At 49.5% G+C, this 17,779-nt stretch overlaps 1 protein-coding gene across 5 annotated transcripts in view; it reads left to right on the top strand.

Annotated features, from left to right (window-relative positions):
• Positions 1-17,779, top strand: part of CEP128 (centrosomal protein 128) — a 327,084-nt gene that overhangs the window by 235,610 nt on the left and 73,695 nt on the right. For all 5 annotated transcript variants that reach the window (XR_014224748.1, XM_082242498.1, XM_082242499.1 and 2 more), the window contains one exon: positions 1,656-1,705. Coding sequence is in view for 4 of the 5 variants with exons in the window: in XM_082242498.1 (XP_082098624.1) it covers positions 1,656-1,705 (50 nt within the window). In the remaining variant the exon portion in view is untranslated. The remainder of the gene's footprint in view (positions 1-1,655; positions 1,706-17,779) is intronic.

Raw genomic sequence — 17,779 nt, 5'->3', positions numbered from 1 at the left:
TTCGGCCCAATGGCTTTACAAGGGAATATCAAGCTGTGTATGGAGACCTGATCTGTGTACACAAGGGAAAGCTTTTCAACAGTCTGACAGGCAGAGGGCAATCAGTAATTATTCACATCTAACAACATTGTGCTGAATGGCTTTCTGTCAGTAGAAGACTCTTGTAGTCCATCACATAACCCTTGTCACTGTTTTAAAGCTGGACTGAGATTGAAAATAATCAAATAATTTGTATTTGTTAGAGCAAAGCCATGTCTATCTGGGATGATATAATTTGTTGATGGGAGCTTTACACCGAACTGGTGTTCATGTGCATCCATTTGGCAGAACCTGTTACTTTACAGGTGGAGACATTTTTATGGAGGAATAAAAACAAATTAGTAGAGTCCACGAAATGTACACTCCGGATACTTTAATACTTTTATTCAGGGCTTTTTTTCTCAGAGAATAGGTGCAGGAACTCCCTTTTTCGGACTTTCCCCTTGTCTCCGCCCCTACCTACCTCCGTGAACCGCTCCTTGGTTCCACCCACTACCCGCCTACCATTATCATCCTTTTTAGAAAATACAGAACCAAGTAACATTTGTGGTACTAAGCAATTTGTATGGATTTTTTTATTGATAACAAAAAAGCAGTAAAATAGATCCCCTGCAGCCAACAATAATAGACCCCCCAGCAGCAATTGATCCAGCCAGCGACAATGGGTCCCCAGCAGCAACAAAATATCTCCCAGCAGACAGCATCAATAGACCCTCCAGCAGCCAGCTACAATAGACTGCTCCATAAAGAGTAGATCCCTCCCATCAACAACTGACCCCTCAGCAACATAAGAACCACCCCATTAACAATAGACCCCCCTGCAAAATGAGATCTCTTCCAGAGACAATATATCCCCCAGAAGCCACACTAGACCTCCCCAGTAGCAATAAACCCTCCTGCAGGAATAGATCCTCACCAGCAACAATAGATCCCTCAGCAGCCAGCATCAATAGACAATGTTGCATTCCTTGCAATTACATACATTCAGTGCTGGAGGTGCCGAAACTGCGTTCCCCCGCGTTCCCGCTGAAAAAAAGCCCTGCTTTTATTATACATTTTATGCAAGGGGTCTAGCCCTGCCCCCCCCCCCCCCCCCCTTATGTAAGTGATGTGAAATATTCAGCAAGTTACCAGTTATTGTGGTTATGGGCAGATGTTAGGAAGGCTTTCCTTCCATGCAGCCAAGGTCCTTCCTACATCCCCCTTCCTGGCTGTGGTTGATCTTTACCCTTACCTGTTGCAGGAACTGTCTTTTTCTTTCTATTATATTTTAAGCTGAAATACTTAAAACCTTTGTTACCCCTCACACTTCATATTCCTGATTTGTGCCTGCTGTACCATGTACTTGTATGAGTAAATACCATTTTCTCTTTGTATTGCTTCCTTTATGTGAAATCCCTGGTGTAAAAACTGACCACACTAAGCAGGAGAGCACATCATGCTCAGTTCTCTATCTATGCTGAGTGTACTCTCCTCCAATAAACAAACTTTTATTGATAATGTTTTTTTTGTTTTTTCTAAAATGTTTTACCTTTCATTTCTATTTTAAACTGAATGGGTTGTTGTAGAAGGGGAAAGTTTGCAGTCACTTTAATTTGACTCTTTTCTGTTTGTAGACTTTCTGGAAAAGGGACGCAGACGAGACGAGGAGATGTGGCTTCTCCAGGTGATGCTTTTTTTTGTTATTTTGATATTCCAGTAGCATATGGAGACTAGTGGGTTGTTACCAGTAGGCTTTTTAAATCTCTTGGGGTTTCCATTCAACAAATTATTTTCGATTAACAACTTTAAAGTGGACCAGTCAGTAATGGGAATTTGTAGGAGTGTCCAACCCTCCACCTGTTTTAGTAATGTATCCTTACCTTTTAGGGTTAACTGTGTGTACTTTTTATTCCATTGTATTGCCTCCTGCTGGGTTGACTGGAGCTGCTGAGTCAATGCTGGGAAAAGACAGCTGGTGCTGGCAGGGTGGAAAAGGGCAGTTGAAAGAAAGTGGAAGTAAAATTAAGAGGCTGCTGCTTTGAATTTTGAGGATAAATTGCTTCACATGCCTGTAGCTACAGGGGTTATTTAGGGCTTGCTTTTCAGCTCCTTTACTACTTGCTAGGAATATGAAATGCCTACAGCCTGGGCACAGTTTTATTTTAGGACTGCACTATGGGACTACTATAAATGTTAATTGGTTGCTGATGCACTTGAAAATTCAGCAGGGATTGTGGATACTCCTCTGTGCAGACTCAGAAACTCAGTGAAGGGATGGTGGGAACCCCTTAAAATGGTCACAGTAGGAGTACAGACCTAGGAACTCAGTGCAGAAATGGTGGAAACCCCTCATAATGGTACATCAGATGTATAGACCCAGGAGCTCAGCATAGGGGTGGTGGGAACCCCTTGTAATGGACAAATCTGGTGTACAGACCTGAGAACACAGCACAGGGGTTCTTATCAATAGAGTTCCTGAGAGACCGAATAAAAAAAAAATGGTGGTTAAATGCTGAAATCTATTCAGCAGAGCAGGATATTGAAGTCTTTGTGGTCTCTGATAATTTGGAATGTTTACGTAATTGTATTTCTTCTGCTCTGAAGAAGATTCAGCACTTTCTTCCTCAGAGTTCGGAGTGTCCCACAGACTATTTTCTGGGTTGTGGTGACCCCGGGGAAAGAATGAAGAAAATGAGAACTTAGGAGGCAAATTACAGAAGGCGGAATGTTAAATTTCATGGATGATGTAGACTGTAGACATTAGAACCACCTTTTATTACAGCGGTCTTTCCTGTCCGTGTGTGAAGGGGGGGGGGGGCACAGTGACTTTGCTCCACCATGTTGTGTCACCTCCTACGTGCCGATTCCTTTAACTCTTTTGACTGCTGATTTGTCTATCCCTTATACTTTTCTCAGGTGTATGTCAAAGGGTTAAAACTGTCTCCTACAGGGGCATTTTCTAAATGCAGTGGTCTTGTGTGTAAGCTGAACCACCTTTTTATGTCGAGGCTCATTCTGAAGAATAATCACTGAACCGTTTCATAAACAATATGTAAATATTAACATTACCCATAAGGATAATCTGCTTCAGCTTTACAACTCAAAAGTCAAAACAGTGTGACAAAATGTGAGCATGACTAGGGTAAAAAAAAAAAAAAAAAATGCCTGGGGAACCCTTGGATAAAATTTAGAAATAAAGTTCTGTGGCACGCTATGTAAAATGGTGACTATGACAAAATTGTGCATAACAGTAAGATTGGCATAAAGGGATAAAGTAAATATAACATTTGCCTATTTGCTGTAAACATTGCACACATATGCTGCAGTCCTTGTAAACACAAAATACTGATAACTGTGGCAAAGGAAAAAATGTCCTGGCATCACAGTAAGGAAAAAATGTCCCCACATCAGTGGTGTCACTGGAAGGAAAAAAAAATGCACTTGCCTTTGTGTCAGTGAGAGGGAAAAAAATGCCCCTGCTTTTGTGTCAGTGATCGGGGAAAAAAATGCCCCTGCTTTTGTGTCAGTGAGCAGGAAAAAAATGCCCCTGCTTTTGGTGGCAGGAAAAAAACAAGCAGTGTGAAAGGGGATGGGGCAGTTGATGAGGACAAAGTGGTACAGAGGAGGGCAGTTGATGATGGAAGCAGTTAATAGTGGAGAACAGGTTCAGAGGTCAAGAGAGGCAGTACACATAGGCTCTCTCATCCCCTCCCACCCCCATATCCCAGTTGTTACCCCTTCAATATATCCTCTCCCTTCCTCAGTGTGACCCTCGTACTAATCTTGTGTCCTTGAATTCGAGACGCTGCAGAAATCTGGTAGCAGATCAAGAATCCATTCTCTGACTCTGGGGCTGCCCTCTTATTCCTTTCCTGGTTCATGCAGGCCTCAGGAAGAGGCTAAAGTCCCTGCCAATGTGCTGCACATTCCAATCAAGCATCGGGGAGAGATAGGTCCAGTGTGACAGCCACCTTGCCTAGGCCGAGCAGCTGCTGAACCACAGCTATTCTTTGAATTGAAGTTGCAAGTGTCAGGTGTAGTTTCAGCTCAAAGGACAAACGGGAGCACTTCTCCAATTTCTGCATTAAGTGCATAATTAGACCCATGAGCCTTGGGGCCCATGTGTACTGTTGTACACATTAGGAATTTGCCAGTGGTCTCAGGTTAAGTGAGCTCTACAGTGGGACAAAAATCAGACACATGTAACACCCCAATACAAACACAGATACACGGGGGCGTGACCGGATGTAGAGCGGACCAGACGTGCCTGCCTGGAGCTCCGGGGACCCTGACTAATCCTTCGTTTCGCACATCCTTCACCCCGCTTCTGCCTGCCGTTACCGTACCTGTGGAGGGTCGGGACACCCGTGGGCTACGTCCGACATGCCCGGGAAGGGCAAATCCGCGGCCGCCGCTGCGAAACAGAAGCCGGCCTCCCCGCCGGCGGTGCCTCTGGACGCCATCTTGGAAGGCCTGCGTGCTCTACTTACCAACATGGAGCTCCCGGCGGAATCTGTTGCTGCTCCATCTGCATCCATCCCGGTCCAGGCAAGTGACACTGTCATGATTTTATCTGCCATTGAGCAGAGTAAGACTTCCTTATTGGCCAGGATCGATTATTTGGCGGAGGAGTGCAATCTTATCCGGGCTGACTTGGACAAGATTAGGGGGAGGCTTACGGACACTGAACAGCGTATCTCCTCGGCTGAGGACCTCACTACCCAGCATTCTGCCTTCCTTTCCTCCCTTCAGCACACAGTTCAGATGATATTAGCCAAGGCAGATGATGCCGAAAACCGCCAGCGGCGGAATAATGTGCGGGTGCTGGGACTGCCTGAAGGGGCTGAGGGGGATAGGCCTGCTGATTTTGCCGAACGTTTTTTTCAAGGACCTCCTGCACCTTACTGACCTGGCTCCCACCTACGTCGTTGAGAGGGCACATAGAGTCCCTACGGGCCATGTGATCCCTGGGGCCCCCCCTCGCCCCTTCTTGGTCCGCTTCCTGAACTATCGTGACAGGGACCGTATACTGAGTGAGGCCCGCAAGCATGACACTTTGCCTTACGAAAACGCTGCAGTTCATCTCTACCCTGATTTCTCTGCAGAGCTTCAGAAAAAGAGGAAGACCTTTAATGATGTGCGGCGGAGGCTCCGTGAAAAAGAAATCAAGTATTCCATGCTCTATCCCAGCCGACTCCGTGTGCAACATGCTGGCTCTGTCAAGTTTTTTGATTCTCCTGATGACGCGGACGCTTGGTTGCTCAGCTTGGTGAGCTTCCTTGTCCCTACTCTGTTGGCCTTGCTGGCTGGACTCCCTGTTCCCCCCTCCGTCCCCCCTTTTTGAGTTGTCTTGTTGGACTGTGACTGGAGGGGACCCCCTCTCCCCGGATGATCTCTGACTCTCCACATCAATGCCCCTGAGTAGTTTTATTTTTCTGCCCTTATTTTTTGCTATTTTCCCCCTTTTCTACATATGTGTCCCTGGAGCTGGGGCTGGTGACAGCCTCTATTAGACTTTTCCCACAGGATTGCTGTTCCTGGTCCTTGGGACTGTTGGGGCCGTCGGCCGGCCTTGCCTCTGGTTAGCCCTCCGGCTACTCCCCTCCTGGCCTAGTGCCAGATGACTATTGGCTGGGCATTTTCCTAGTCGATAGTGTGTTGTTTTTTCTTCTAGGTTTTTGGGATGAAGTTGGCCTGTAGCACTTTTGCTCTCTGGCTGACAGGGGTTTATATGTGTTCTTGTTTATTGTCATTTCTTTTTTTTCTTTTTTGGTTTTTGGCTGCATACCCGTACTGTGTTTTACTATTCATTGTGCAATGTGCTATTTCACTGTGTGTCGCTGACTCCTTGTGGGTCGCAGTCCGAGCTGCTTGCTTCCCTGCACTAGATACTGAGGGGTGGCGTGGTTGGTCTCTCATCTGGCCCCTGGCTCCCCCGCCGCTGTTCCTATTTCTCCTGCCCCATTTTCTCTCCCAATGCTATGGCTGACCGCATTAAGGTGCTATCTTGGAACGTGCGGGGCCTTAATAGCAAGTTCAAGCGTGCTTTGCTATTCAAATATCTCCAATCCTCTAAACCACATGTGGTCTTCCTCCAGGAGACTCACCTGTCGGGGAGTGCTGTATTGGCACTACGCAGGCGCTGGGTGAGTCATACCTTCCACGCCACCTACTCCACTTACGCCAGGGGGACCTCCGTTTTGGTGCATAGGGCCCTGCCCTGTCGTGTTGAGAGGGTTATAACGGATCCCAAGGGTCAATATGTTATCCTAGCTCTTGAGATTGCGGGTAAACTGTTTATTTTTGTCAACGTGTATGTCCCCCCACCTTTTTCTAGTGCTGTGTTGTACCACATTTATGATCGCTTGGCCGAATTCTCGACACAGCGCATCTTTGTGGCTGGGGATTTTAACAACATCCTGGATGGTGACTTGGACACCTCGAATGCGAATCGCCAATCCTTCTCTGAGCTGTGCACCTGGGCCTCGACCTTGCAGCTCACAGAACTGTGGAGGTGGAAACACCCGCAGGATCGATTCTATTCTCACGTGTCCTCGTCACACCACTCCGGCTCCCGTATAGATCTTGCATTCTGCTCTCCCTCAGTCCTGTCATTTGTGCTGTCGGCCGGCTACCTGCCCGCCGGTCTCTCGGATCACTCCCCGCTCGAGATTCAGCTGCGGCTGGGTGGTCCGGGGGAGCGGGGCGGCTGGAGGCTGGGCTGTGGGTGGCTTCAGAATCAACGGGTGGTGGAGGGGGTGTCTGGTAAAATTGCCCAGTACTGGGAGGTTAATGACCTCACCACATCCGCCTTGGTGTGTTGGGATGCTTTCAAGGCCACTATTCGTGGCGACTATATCTCCGCTATTAAAGCTGCGCGGGTGGGGTGCGCCTCGGCGAGGTCGGATTTGGAGGCAGTGGTTACGGAGTCCGAGGCTACGTTTGCCTTGGATCCCTCCCCTGAGGCGTACTCCTCCCTGGCCCAGGCTCGGAGGGCGTTACACCTACATGTGTCATCGGCCGCTGAGGCGGAGGTGGGGTCGCTGCGGGCCAGGATATTCGAGTCCGGGAACAAGAATGGCAGGCTTTTGGCTAACTTGTCCGTGGACTCTAGGTTCCAGACGGTGGTTCCAGTCATACAATCTACAGATGGCAGTGTCCTTCAGGATCCTGCTGATATTCTCCTGGAATTTCGTAATTTCTATGAACGTGTGTACCGGGCGGACCCACCCCCGCCGGGGTGTCGGGACTTGGGGTCTCTCGGGGAGTTGGCGCTGCCCACTCTGGCCCCGGAGGACATGGCTCTCCTGGAGGCGGACTTTACATTGGAGGAGGTCGAGCTGGCTATTCGCTCCCTCCCCCCTGGGAAGACCCCTGGTCCCGATGGCCTGCCGGGGGATTGGTACAAGATGTATATCTCTGAACTAGCTCCTAGGCTCTTGAAGACCTATGCATCTTGCCTTGACTTGGGAGCTCTCCCGGAGTCCATGTCTTTGGCGCACATAGTCTTAATTCATAAACCGGGGAAGGATCCTACTCTGTGCTCGGCCTACAGGCCCATTTCCCTTTTGAATTATGACCTGAAGATACTTACCAAACTGCTTGCTACCAGATTGATGAAGGTCCTTCCCTACTTGGTCAACATGGACCAGACTGGCTTCATGCCAGGCAAATCCACTGATATTAACATACGCAGAGTGTTCACTCATTTGCAGGTCCCAGCGGAGGCTCAGAGTACACGTGTGATGGTGGCGCTTGATTTAGAAAAGGCATTTGATTCGGTGGACTGGTCCTATATGATGTTAGTTCTGGAAAGGTTTGGTTTTGGCCCTGTTTTTTGTAAGTGGGTTGCCATGCTTTATGCCCACCCCAGTGCTCAGATTAAGTTGGGGGGGAGGCTATCTTGTCCCTTTTCGATCGCGCGGGGCACTCGCCAGGGGTGCCCTCTCTCGCCTGCCTTGTTTTCCTTGGCTGTTGAGCCTCTGGCGGCGGCTGTTCGTGGTTCCGGGGCGGTCGGGGGGATCCGGGTGGGGTCCTTGGAGGAAAAGTTGGCGCTTTATGCTGACGATATTATCCTTTTCCTCCGGGACCCCGGCCGGTCGCTCCGTTCGGCCCTGGATCTGTTGGCAGTCTTCACCACCTTGTCTGGTCTGCGAGTGAACTGGGACAAGTCGCTTATCCTTCCGGTGGACGCGGGGGCCCGTGCCCCCGCGGACCCGTCCTTGCCCCTGTGTTGGACTGACAGGCTCAAATATCTGGGCATAGTGATATCCCCTGACATTCGAGACTTTTGTGACCTTAATTTATTTCCCTTGCTGTTGAAATTCGGGACCAAGCTGCGCTCCTGGGCTAATCTCCCCTTGACCCTGATTGGCCGCATTAACCTGGTCAAAATGAAGCTGTTGCCCCCTCTCCTATATGTGCTTCGTCACTCCCCAGTCTGGATACCGAAGGCCGTTTTTCGTCGGCTGCACTCTCGCATCCTTACTTTTATCTGGAGTTCTCGCCCTCCTAGGCTTCGACTGACGATCCTACAGCGACCCTGGACTCGGGGGGGACTGGCGTGTCTGGATTTTTTCCGTTACTTCGTGGCGGGACTTTTGACGCATGCACACAACTGGCTGATCTCGGATGCCTCCAATGCTGCGGTGGCCCTGGAGGCGGGCCTGCTGGGCTCCTATGAGGCTTTACGTAACTTGTTGCTGCGTGGCCCGAGGGCCCCGTACCCTGTCACTGTCTCGATGTTGGCAGTGATTAGGGCATGGAAGTTGCAATTGCCCTACATTCGGTTGGTACCTGGTCGGCGTTCCCCGAATTCCCCCCTATGGATGAATCCGGAGTTACCGGAGTTTTTCTCCATCCCGGATCCCTCCGTGTGGGCCTCCAAGGGCATTCTGTCTCTCTCTCACATCTGTCGGGGGGAGGAGCTTGCGTCGTTCGACCAACTGAAGGCCGATTTTTCCCTACCCAATTCCCACTTTTTCAGGTACCTACAGCTCCGCCATGCCTTCCACAAACAGTTCGGTAACTTTTCTTGCGACTTCACGCTAGCTGACTTAGAGGCCATTCTCCGAAACGAGACTTTAAAAAAAACGCTCTCCACTATCTATAGTACCCTGCTCCCCAGTGTGCACTCGGGGCTGGAGGTTCTGCAGGCCTTCTGGGTGGCAGAGGCTCCCGGCCTTGATGCGGAGGACTGGGAGGACGTCTGGGATTACCCATTCCGTCACCTGGTGGCCGCCAGGGACCGCCTTGTGCAGTTTAAAATCCTTCATCGGTTTCATCTAACCCCGACTCGACTGCACAGGGCCTTCCCTGATACGCCTGCGGTCTGCTGGCGCTGTGGAGCGCCGGACGCCGCGTATACACACATGGTTTGGCATTGCCCGCCCCTGGTGGAGTACTGGACCCGGATTCTGGACTTTGTTGCTCGAGTGACCACCATCCGCGTGCCTCTAAAGCTGGAGTATTGTATCCTGGGGCTTGTGAACGATCTGGCCCACTCTGTAGCGTCTCGCACTCTTTTAGGACTTCTGTTGTTCTACGCTAGTAAAATGGTGGTTCTCCACTGGCGGAAGCCTGCTGCACCCACCGTTTCCTCGTGGAAATCTCTTGTGAACTCAGTTATCCCACTTTACAAAGCAACCTATGCTAACAGAGGTTGCCCGCAAAAATTCTCAAGGGTGTGGGACATTTGGTTAGAGTCTGATGATACTACCAATGATGCGGGGGGCCCTGCTGTGTCGACTTAGGACCCCTAATTGTAATTGCTATTGCTAATTATTTCCCCTACATGCAGTGGACTCTGTTCAGATTTTCTTCTCCATTGGACTGTTGGATCTTCACGCAGTGAACGGATTGCTCCTGTCACCGGGATCCTTGTGCGTTGAACACCCTTTTGAAGTAGCAGTTGGGTGCAGCCTTGTCTGGGGTTGTTTTTGCTTTTTGTTGCTGTGTATTTTATTTTATTTTATTTTGTTCCTTTTTGTTTTGTTGTTGAGCCAGGGAATGCCCAATGGCTATGTTTTTGTATGTTGTTCTTTTTGAAACCAATAAAAAGAATTTTCAACAAACACAGATACACATAACGCCCTCAGTATAGGAACACATACATGCAACACCCACAGTACAGACACACATTTAAAGTGATTCTAAATGTGTTTTCTATGTATTTTTTTCATAACAACAAACATGTCATACTTACCTGCTCTCTGCAATCGTTTTGCATAGAGCAGCCCTGATCCTCTTCCTCTCCCTGCTGAATGCCCCCATAGCAAACTGCTTTCTATTGGACAGTCCTGCAGGCTCGCTCCTGAGCCTTGCTGTCTATTGACAGAGGAACTTGGCAGCGTCACTTTTATCCAGAGAGTTCGACACACAGTTTTCATTGCAGCTGTGCGAACTCAATTTGGTGTTGCCAGTTCTCCAGAAACCCTCTTTTCAAAAACTCTTCGGGAAGTTCTTCTGTTTACATTGCCTTAGAATGTGGCCTTTTTTGGTGGCTATCACCTCTGCACGCAGGGTGTCGGAGCTGGCGGCGTTGTCTTGTTGTTCACCTTACCTGGTGGTTCACAGAGATAAGGTGGTGCTTCGCCCTTGTGCATCGTCCTTTCCAAAGGACGTCTCTGATTTCCATTTGAATTAAGACATTGTGTTCCCTTCCCTGTGTCCCAGATCTGAACATCCAAAGGAAATTGCCTTGCATTTCCTGTATGTGGTTCGGGCACTTAGGGTTTACCTGGCAGCTACGGAGTCTTTTAAGAAGTCAGACTCACTATTTGTACCCACGGACGGAGCACGGGAAGGGTTGTCCCTTCTGCTGCGACCATTTCCAGATGGTTAGGACAGACTGTGATTCAGGCCTACTCAATTAGGGGCAGGTTCTTCCTTTCCCTGTTAAGGCACACTCTACTCGGGCGCTTAGTGCTTCCTGGGCCTTCCGTCATGAGACGTCAGTGATGCAGGTTGGCCAGGCGGCCACCTGGTCACCTGTGCACAAATCTGTTTAAATCTGTGCATCTGTTTAGAGGACATGGTTCTATTTGAGGGTGTATTGTATTTTCCAGGTGAGCCCTAGTTGTTCTTGGTTGAGCTTCAGGTTACCAGGTTGGCTCTGGTTTAGACTGCTTTGGGACATCCCAATGGTTAAGAAGAATCAGGAGCTGTGTCCGTCAATGAACGAAAGAGAAAATGGGAACTCAGATTACATTAATGATTGCAGGGGAGAATTTATGGTATTAGGCTGTACTTCCGCTTTAATTAGGTCATCCAGGGTAGCCCCAAACGCGTGATTGCCTTGAAAGGGCAAATCAGTCAGAGCATTTTTAGAGGTTTGGTCCGCAGACCAATACTTAAGCCACAACATACATCTAAGCACCACTGCCAAAACAGCTTAGAAATCAAGAGAGCCGCGTCCAGAGAGGCATCATAGAAAACCAACCCAACTCAGCAAAAGCAAGGGGGAAACTGCTCACCCTCCAGATCATGGCGCCAAAGTTTAACCCACTCAGTGTTTGCGACACCAGGGCAATGGCCAGGACCGGCCTTAGTACCGAACTAGCAATAGTGAACATAGTGCTGGCAACAGACTCCGCTTTTCTGTCAGCCGGATCTTTAAAGGTCTGGGAATGCCTCTACCGGAATCATGGTTGCCTTGTTTACCCTGGAGACAGGGGGTCCACCACTAGTGGGACAGTCAACTTGAGGAGTGACTCTTCAAAAGGGTACCTCACCGCAAAGTGTTTAGGAACCACAAAGGAACGTTTAGGACGCTCCCAATCTTTGTAGACCAACTTGTCAAAATAGGAGGTAGAAGGAAATGCTTTTCCTGTGCAAGACGGTTTGTGAGTGCCAAAAGGGATGGCTACCTCCACAGCCGCCTCAGCTGCATCCTCCATCTTTAAAGTCTCTCGCACGGATGTAAATTAGTGTGTCAACTGGCACCTTCTCGTGCACCACTACAGCTCTGGAGTAATCATCATCACTATCTGATCGATCAGGGAGTGTGTCTACAAGCCCCACAGGGTGTGCCATGTTCATGGCGGAAGAGCCACATTCAGGATCTGACGAGACAGATGAGGGCGGTTGGTGCTTTTTGCTAGCCCGCCGCCCAAAGGCCACCTCCACCAGGAAAACAAAGGACTCTAGGACCGCCGTCAGTGCATCAATTAAGGACTGGGACCCAGAGGGACCACTGCCTTCAAGAGGGGGTCAGGTGGGGAAACATGCTTCTGAGATCCCATGAGTTCAAAAGTGGAACCCACCAGCAAAATGTGTCTAGCACCACTAGGGAACTCGCCCTCCGAAGGCACCGCACCCGTATCACCACAAGGGCACCAGAAAGCAGAGCACCCTGCTACCTGCAGCACAGAGGGAGGGGCCCCACCATAACTCACCACCCCGGCCTGCACCACAGATAGCAAAGCATTCATATTTGGCATCCAGGGGGAAAGGAAACCCAGGAGTCAACACCAGTGGAAAAGGAGGAGCCCCCACAGCCATTATCGCCGCCGAGAGGCTCCACTGTTATGGCCGCCGCTCCTGTGCACGTGGCACCAACCAAAAATGGCCATCAGACTACTCCAAAATGGCCACCAGGATAGATAACACAGGCCCCAAAGCAATGGTGCCGACCACGGCAAAATGGCTGCAATCTACAGCGGAAGGGGGGACCCGGGCTGCAGTACCACAAGTACTTTCAGCGCCCACCCCAGCAGGGAAGCCCGTTCCGCCCGCAGCATGCCCCCCCCCCCGGTACAGTGCAGCACACCAGCCCACTTCCACCTACCTACCCACAGCACTACCCTGAAGGGGGATAGGGGTGGTAACAAAGATGGCCCACGGGGACCAAACAAAACAGAAGGGGGCCTAGGGGGAAAGAGAGGAACCCGCAGGTCCAAACGTCCCTGGGGGATGCCCATGTCCACCCCACACCACATCCAGGGGGAGGAGGGGGGACATCTTACTCACCATAGCATGAACAGAACCCCCTCACTATCTAAATGGGGGGGGGGCTGTCAGCCAGAAGGAAAGCTGCAACTCAGGCCAAGACCCGGTCGTATGCGACCTTGTGAGGTGTTTAACCACTTCTGAACCACCTGCGCAAAATCACGTATATGTACATGATTTTGTGCATGAGATTTTGGGGATGCGCACTGTGTGAGCGCCGCTTCTGCTGTTGTTGGACACAGTGGGAGCCAATCAGCGGAATGACAGAACGGGGGTTTGCCTATGTAAACATTGCAGACCGCTGTTCTGTTAGGAAGGAAAAGAGTTATCTTGTGTTTCAGCTAAGATGAAACAAAGATCTATCTTTTCCTCCAGTGCCTCTACTCCCCCCACAGTTAAAAAAGCACTCACTAGGGGCACACTTAACCCATTGATCGCCCCTGGTGCTACCCCTTCCCTGCCAGTGTAATTTATACAGTAACACTGCATTTTTTTCCGCACTGATCACTGTATTGGTGTCACTGGTCCCCAAAAAGTGTCATTTAGTGTCAGATTTGTTCTCCGCAATGTCACAGCCTCACTAAAAATCAATCCATAAATCTATCTCCTAGTTTGTAGACGCTATAGCTTTTGCGCAAACCAATCAATATACATTTTTTTTTACCAAAAATATGTAGCAGAATACATATTGGCCTAAATTGGTGAAACAAAAAAATGATTTTTGTCTTACTGTAAAATCCTTTTCTCTGTGGTTCACTGACAGATACCGCTTCAAATCTTCAGATCATTGGGTATTATACTGTCACTCTTCAGGAGTAGGACTAGGCGGAAACCTTTTTGGTTACGCCCCTGGGGCAGTCCCAGAGGGTATACCCTCACTTCCTGCTGTAGGACTTAGTTTGTAACAAGCAGTGTCAGAAGAATAAAATAACTCAACCCCAAAAGAGGGGCGGGTGCTGTGTCTGTCAGTGAACCTCCGAGAAAAGGATTTTACGGTAAGACAAAATGCAGTTTTCTCTTTCGTTCACTGACGGACACAGTTTCAATTCTTCAGACCATTGGGATGTCCCAAAGCAGTGTGAACATGAGGGGTGGGAAAAAAACAGCAATACGTAGAAGTCACAACAAGGCTAAACATAGCCAACCAGGTAACAACAGGAGCTCAACCAGGAACAACTGAAGCTCACCACCAGCAAAAAATTACACCCTCAAGAAGAGGAAGCCTCTGGAACCGCAGCCTGCAAAACTTTGCGGCCAAACACTGCATCCGAAGATGCAAGTACATTCGCCTTATAAAATGTTGCGAATGTGTGTACAGACGACCACGTAGCCGCCTTACACACCTGAACTACTGACGCCTGATGAAAGGAAGGCCCAGGAGGCAATGAGCACCCACGTAGAATGCGCCTTAACAGAGAAAGGAGGAACCTGACCCTTAAAAGAATAGGCCTGCACCACTGTCTGCCTGATCCACTTTAAAATGGTCACAGCAGATGCTGCCTGCCCCTTACGAGGTCCATCCGTAAGAACAAACAAAGAATCGGATTTACGAATCGGCTCAGTTACTGTTAGGTACACCAGAATCACCCTGACCACATCCAAGGAATGTAAAGCAATTTCCTTAGGATGTTTTGGTTTAGGACATAAGGATGGTAACACAATATCTTCATTCAAATGAAACCCCGAGACAACTTTAGGAAGGAATGCCTGACGGGGTCGCAACACAACTTTGTGACTATGAATCACCAGGTAAGGCGACCGACAGGACAACTGGCCAACTCCGACACCTTACGTGCGGAAGTAATAGCGACTAAAAAGGCAACCTTCTGCGACAGAGTGAGCAGAGGAAGTTCTCAAATATATTTGATTTTCAAAGGGAGGCTTTTGAAGCACCGACAGTACCAAATTGAGATCCAACGGAGGCACCAGGGATCGCACCGAAGGAGCCAGATGGCAAACTCCCTGCACAAAAGTGTGAACCAAGGACTTCGCCGCCAATGGCCTTTAGAAAAATATAGCCAAAGTGGAAATATGGCCCTTGATGATGCCCAGAGCCAAACGTTGATCTACCCCCAGTTGTAGAAACTCCAAGAGGTGAGACACAGAAAAGGAACAAGGAGAAACCCCCCAAGAGTCACACCAAGCAATATATACCTTCCAAACTCTGATAAACTTTCCTGGAAGTAGATTTCCTAGTTTTTTAACAGCGAAGGAATCGCCGACTCCGACAGCCCCCTGTCCTCCAGCACCTGGCTTTCAATAGCCAAGCTGTTAAAGCCAGCGACTGTAAAGCAGGATGGAAGATTGGTCGCTGAGACAGAAGATCTTCCCTGAGAGGAAGTTTCCAAGGGATGTCTGCTTCCAGATGTACCAGGCCTGCCTACCAAGACCAGCGAGGCCAGTCTGGTGCCACCAGAATGACTGGAATTCCTTCTACCTCACTTCTGTGTAGCAGTCTCGACAGAAGTTTTATTGGAGGAAAGGCGTAAATCCGATGATATTGACCCCAAGGGGCCATCTGGGTGTCTGCGGCGTCAGCCAGAGGATCCCAAGTTCTTGAAACAAACCTCTGCACCTTCATGTTGAGATGAGAGTTCATCAGGTCCACATTGGAGGACCCCAACCAAAGGCACAGTTGACCCCTCTGGGTGAATAGACAATTCTCCCGGATCCAGCGTCTGCTGACTGAGATAGTCCACTTGCCAATTCTCTACCCCCGGAATGTGTACAGCAGAGAGGGCCGGTACATATAGTTCTGCCCACCTCAAGATACCCGCCACTTCCCGGGCCACCAGGGCACTCCTTGTGCCCCCTTGATGATTGACATATGCCACAGCCAAAGTATTCTCCGATTGTATCCTCACAGGGCGTCCCTGCAGATGATCTGTCCATCGAGACAAAGCCTAATTGCCCAAATCTCCAGGATGTTGATCGGCAGACTGGACTACTCTCGAGTACATAAACCTTGGGCCGAGTACACTCCCAAGACACCTCCCCACTCGGACAGACTGGCATCCATGGTGATTACAGTCCAATATAGGGGAAAAAAGGATTTTCCCAGATGAAGTGCCGGGGAGCAGAGCCAACATAACAGAGACTCCCTCAAACCCCTACTCAACAGGGTCAAATTGTCCAGTGACAGCAGATCCTTTTTCCATTTGGACAGAATCTCCCTTTGCAGAGGTCTGGTATGGAACTGAGCAAACAGAACCGCCTCGAAGGTGGAAACCATCAGACCCAGCACTTGCATGCAAGTCCTGAGCGACGACCAACGGTTGGACAACCGGAGCCAAACTGCATCCTGTAGCTTCAGAAGTTTCAGCATCAGACCCAAGTAGTCCAGCTTGGTGGACGGAGTCAACGCCGATTTCTGAATTCGCACAGTAATCTCCAATTCGGCTTCTAGAGCCGAGGAAGACTCTGCACGCAGAAGCAGATCGTCCAGGTAACCCAGTACCGCAATCCCTTTCAGTGTAACATTACTTTCAAGCATCAGGCAGCGTTGGCTAGCGCTAACAAGCACATTTTTTGCTAAAGAGTGCCAAAAGTGTACCTAGTTGAGCCAGAGGAGTATCCCACTCATTCCCTTCTCCCATCCCCTAAAATACAATAAAACAACCAAACAAAAATGCCGAAATTGTCATTGTCTCAGTGCTCTCACACCTGGGGTCGCAGCTCACATGGGCTGGAGAGGTAACCGGTAACAATGGCACACCCACCTCAGGCTCAATGCCTGGAAAACCTGCTACTTCGCTGGAATATGAAGATAAGCGTCCTTGAGATTGATAGAAGCCAGAAGATCCCCTTGATGAAGGAAAGCTACTACCGTGTGGATAGACTCCATCCGAAATTTCTAAACCTGCACAGAGTGGTTCAGAGCTTGAGATCCAAGATCGGACGAACCTCGCCTTCCTTCCTGGGAACTGTAAACAGATTTGAATAAAAACCTTGAAAATGTTCCGACTCTGGAACCAGCACAATGACTCCTTGTGCTAACAGGTCCTGCACTGCCCCGTAGCCAAACGAGAGACAAGCGCAAGTTGGAAAGAAAGAACCTTGCTGAAGGCAAGGCCTGAAACTCGATCTTGTAACTGAACAAAATCAACTCGTGGACCCTGTCCTGAATAAGCAAGGTCCACAGATCTGGAAATGGACAAAGACGTCCCCCCACCCCAGATGCGCGTGAGGTGCCCCTTCAAGCTGGGAAAGGCTTGCCTGCGGAACCAGAAATGCCCACTTTTGACTTACCATTCCAGGGTCTCTTAGAGCCTCCCGCAGTTACGGTTGGATCTCAAACCGTTTTCTTGCCATCATGACGGACAAAAGGGCCGCTTGTGAGCCGAGACGAAAGGACCACGTTTACGATGAGGTTCCTTGCCCTTAGCAACCTGCGGAAGTAATGTACTCTTACCTCATGTAAGGCCCTTAATGATCTCTTCCATAGAGGCACCGAACAAACAGTCACCTACAAAAGGTAGATCAGTCAGCACCTTTTTAGAAGCCTGGTCGACCGACGAGTATTTCAACCATATCATGCAGGGAAAAATCACCGCCGTCACAGATTCCCTGCCGGCCAAGGGGGCCGCATCCAAAGATTCATCACAAAATCACAAATGTACTGTAACCCCTGGATCAACTGATCCGCCAGCTTAGGAGGGTGTTGACCCCCTTCCAGATCCTGGCGTAAAATTTTTGCCCATTCCGTTAAGGTCTGGGATACCAAGGTGATGGCAAACACCGGCCGCAACATTGAACCTGCCACGGTAAAAAGATACCGGACCAGAGCCTCAGCTCTCTTGTCCACTGGATC

This window comes from Pelophylax lessonae, assembly GCF_965119305.1.
Source record: "Pelophylax lessonae genome assembly, chromosome: 13".
In the NCBI taxonomy this organism is placed as follows: domain Eukaryota; kingdom Metazoa; phylum Chordata; class Amphibia; order Anura; family Ranidae; genus Pelophylax; species Pelophylax lessonae.
This window is presented reverse-complemented; position numbering and strand designations above follow the sequence as displayed.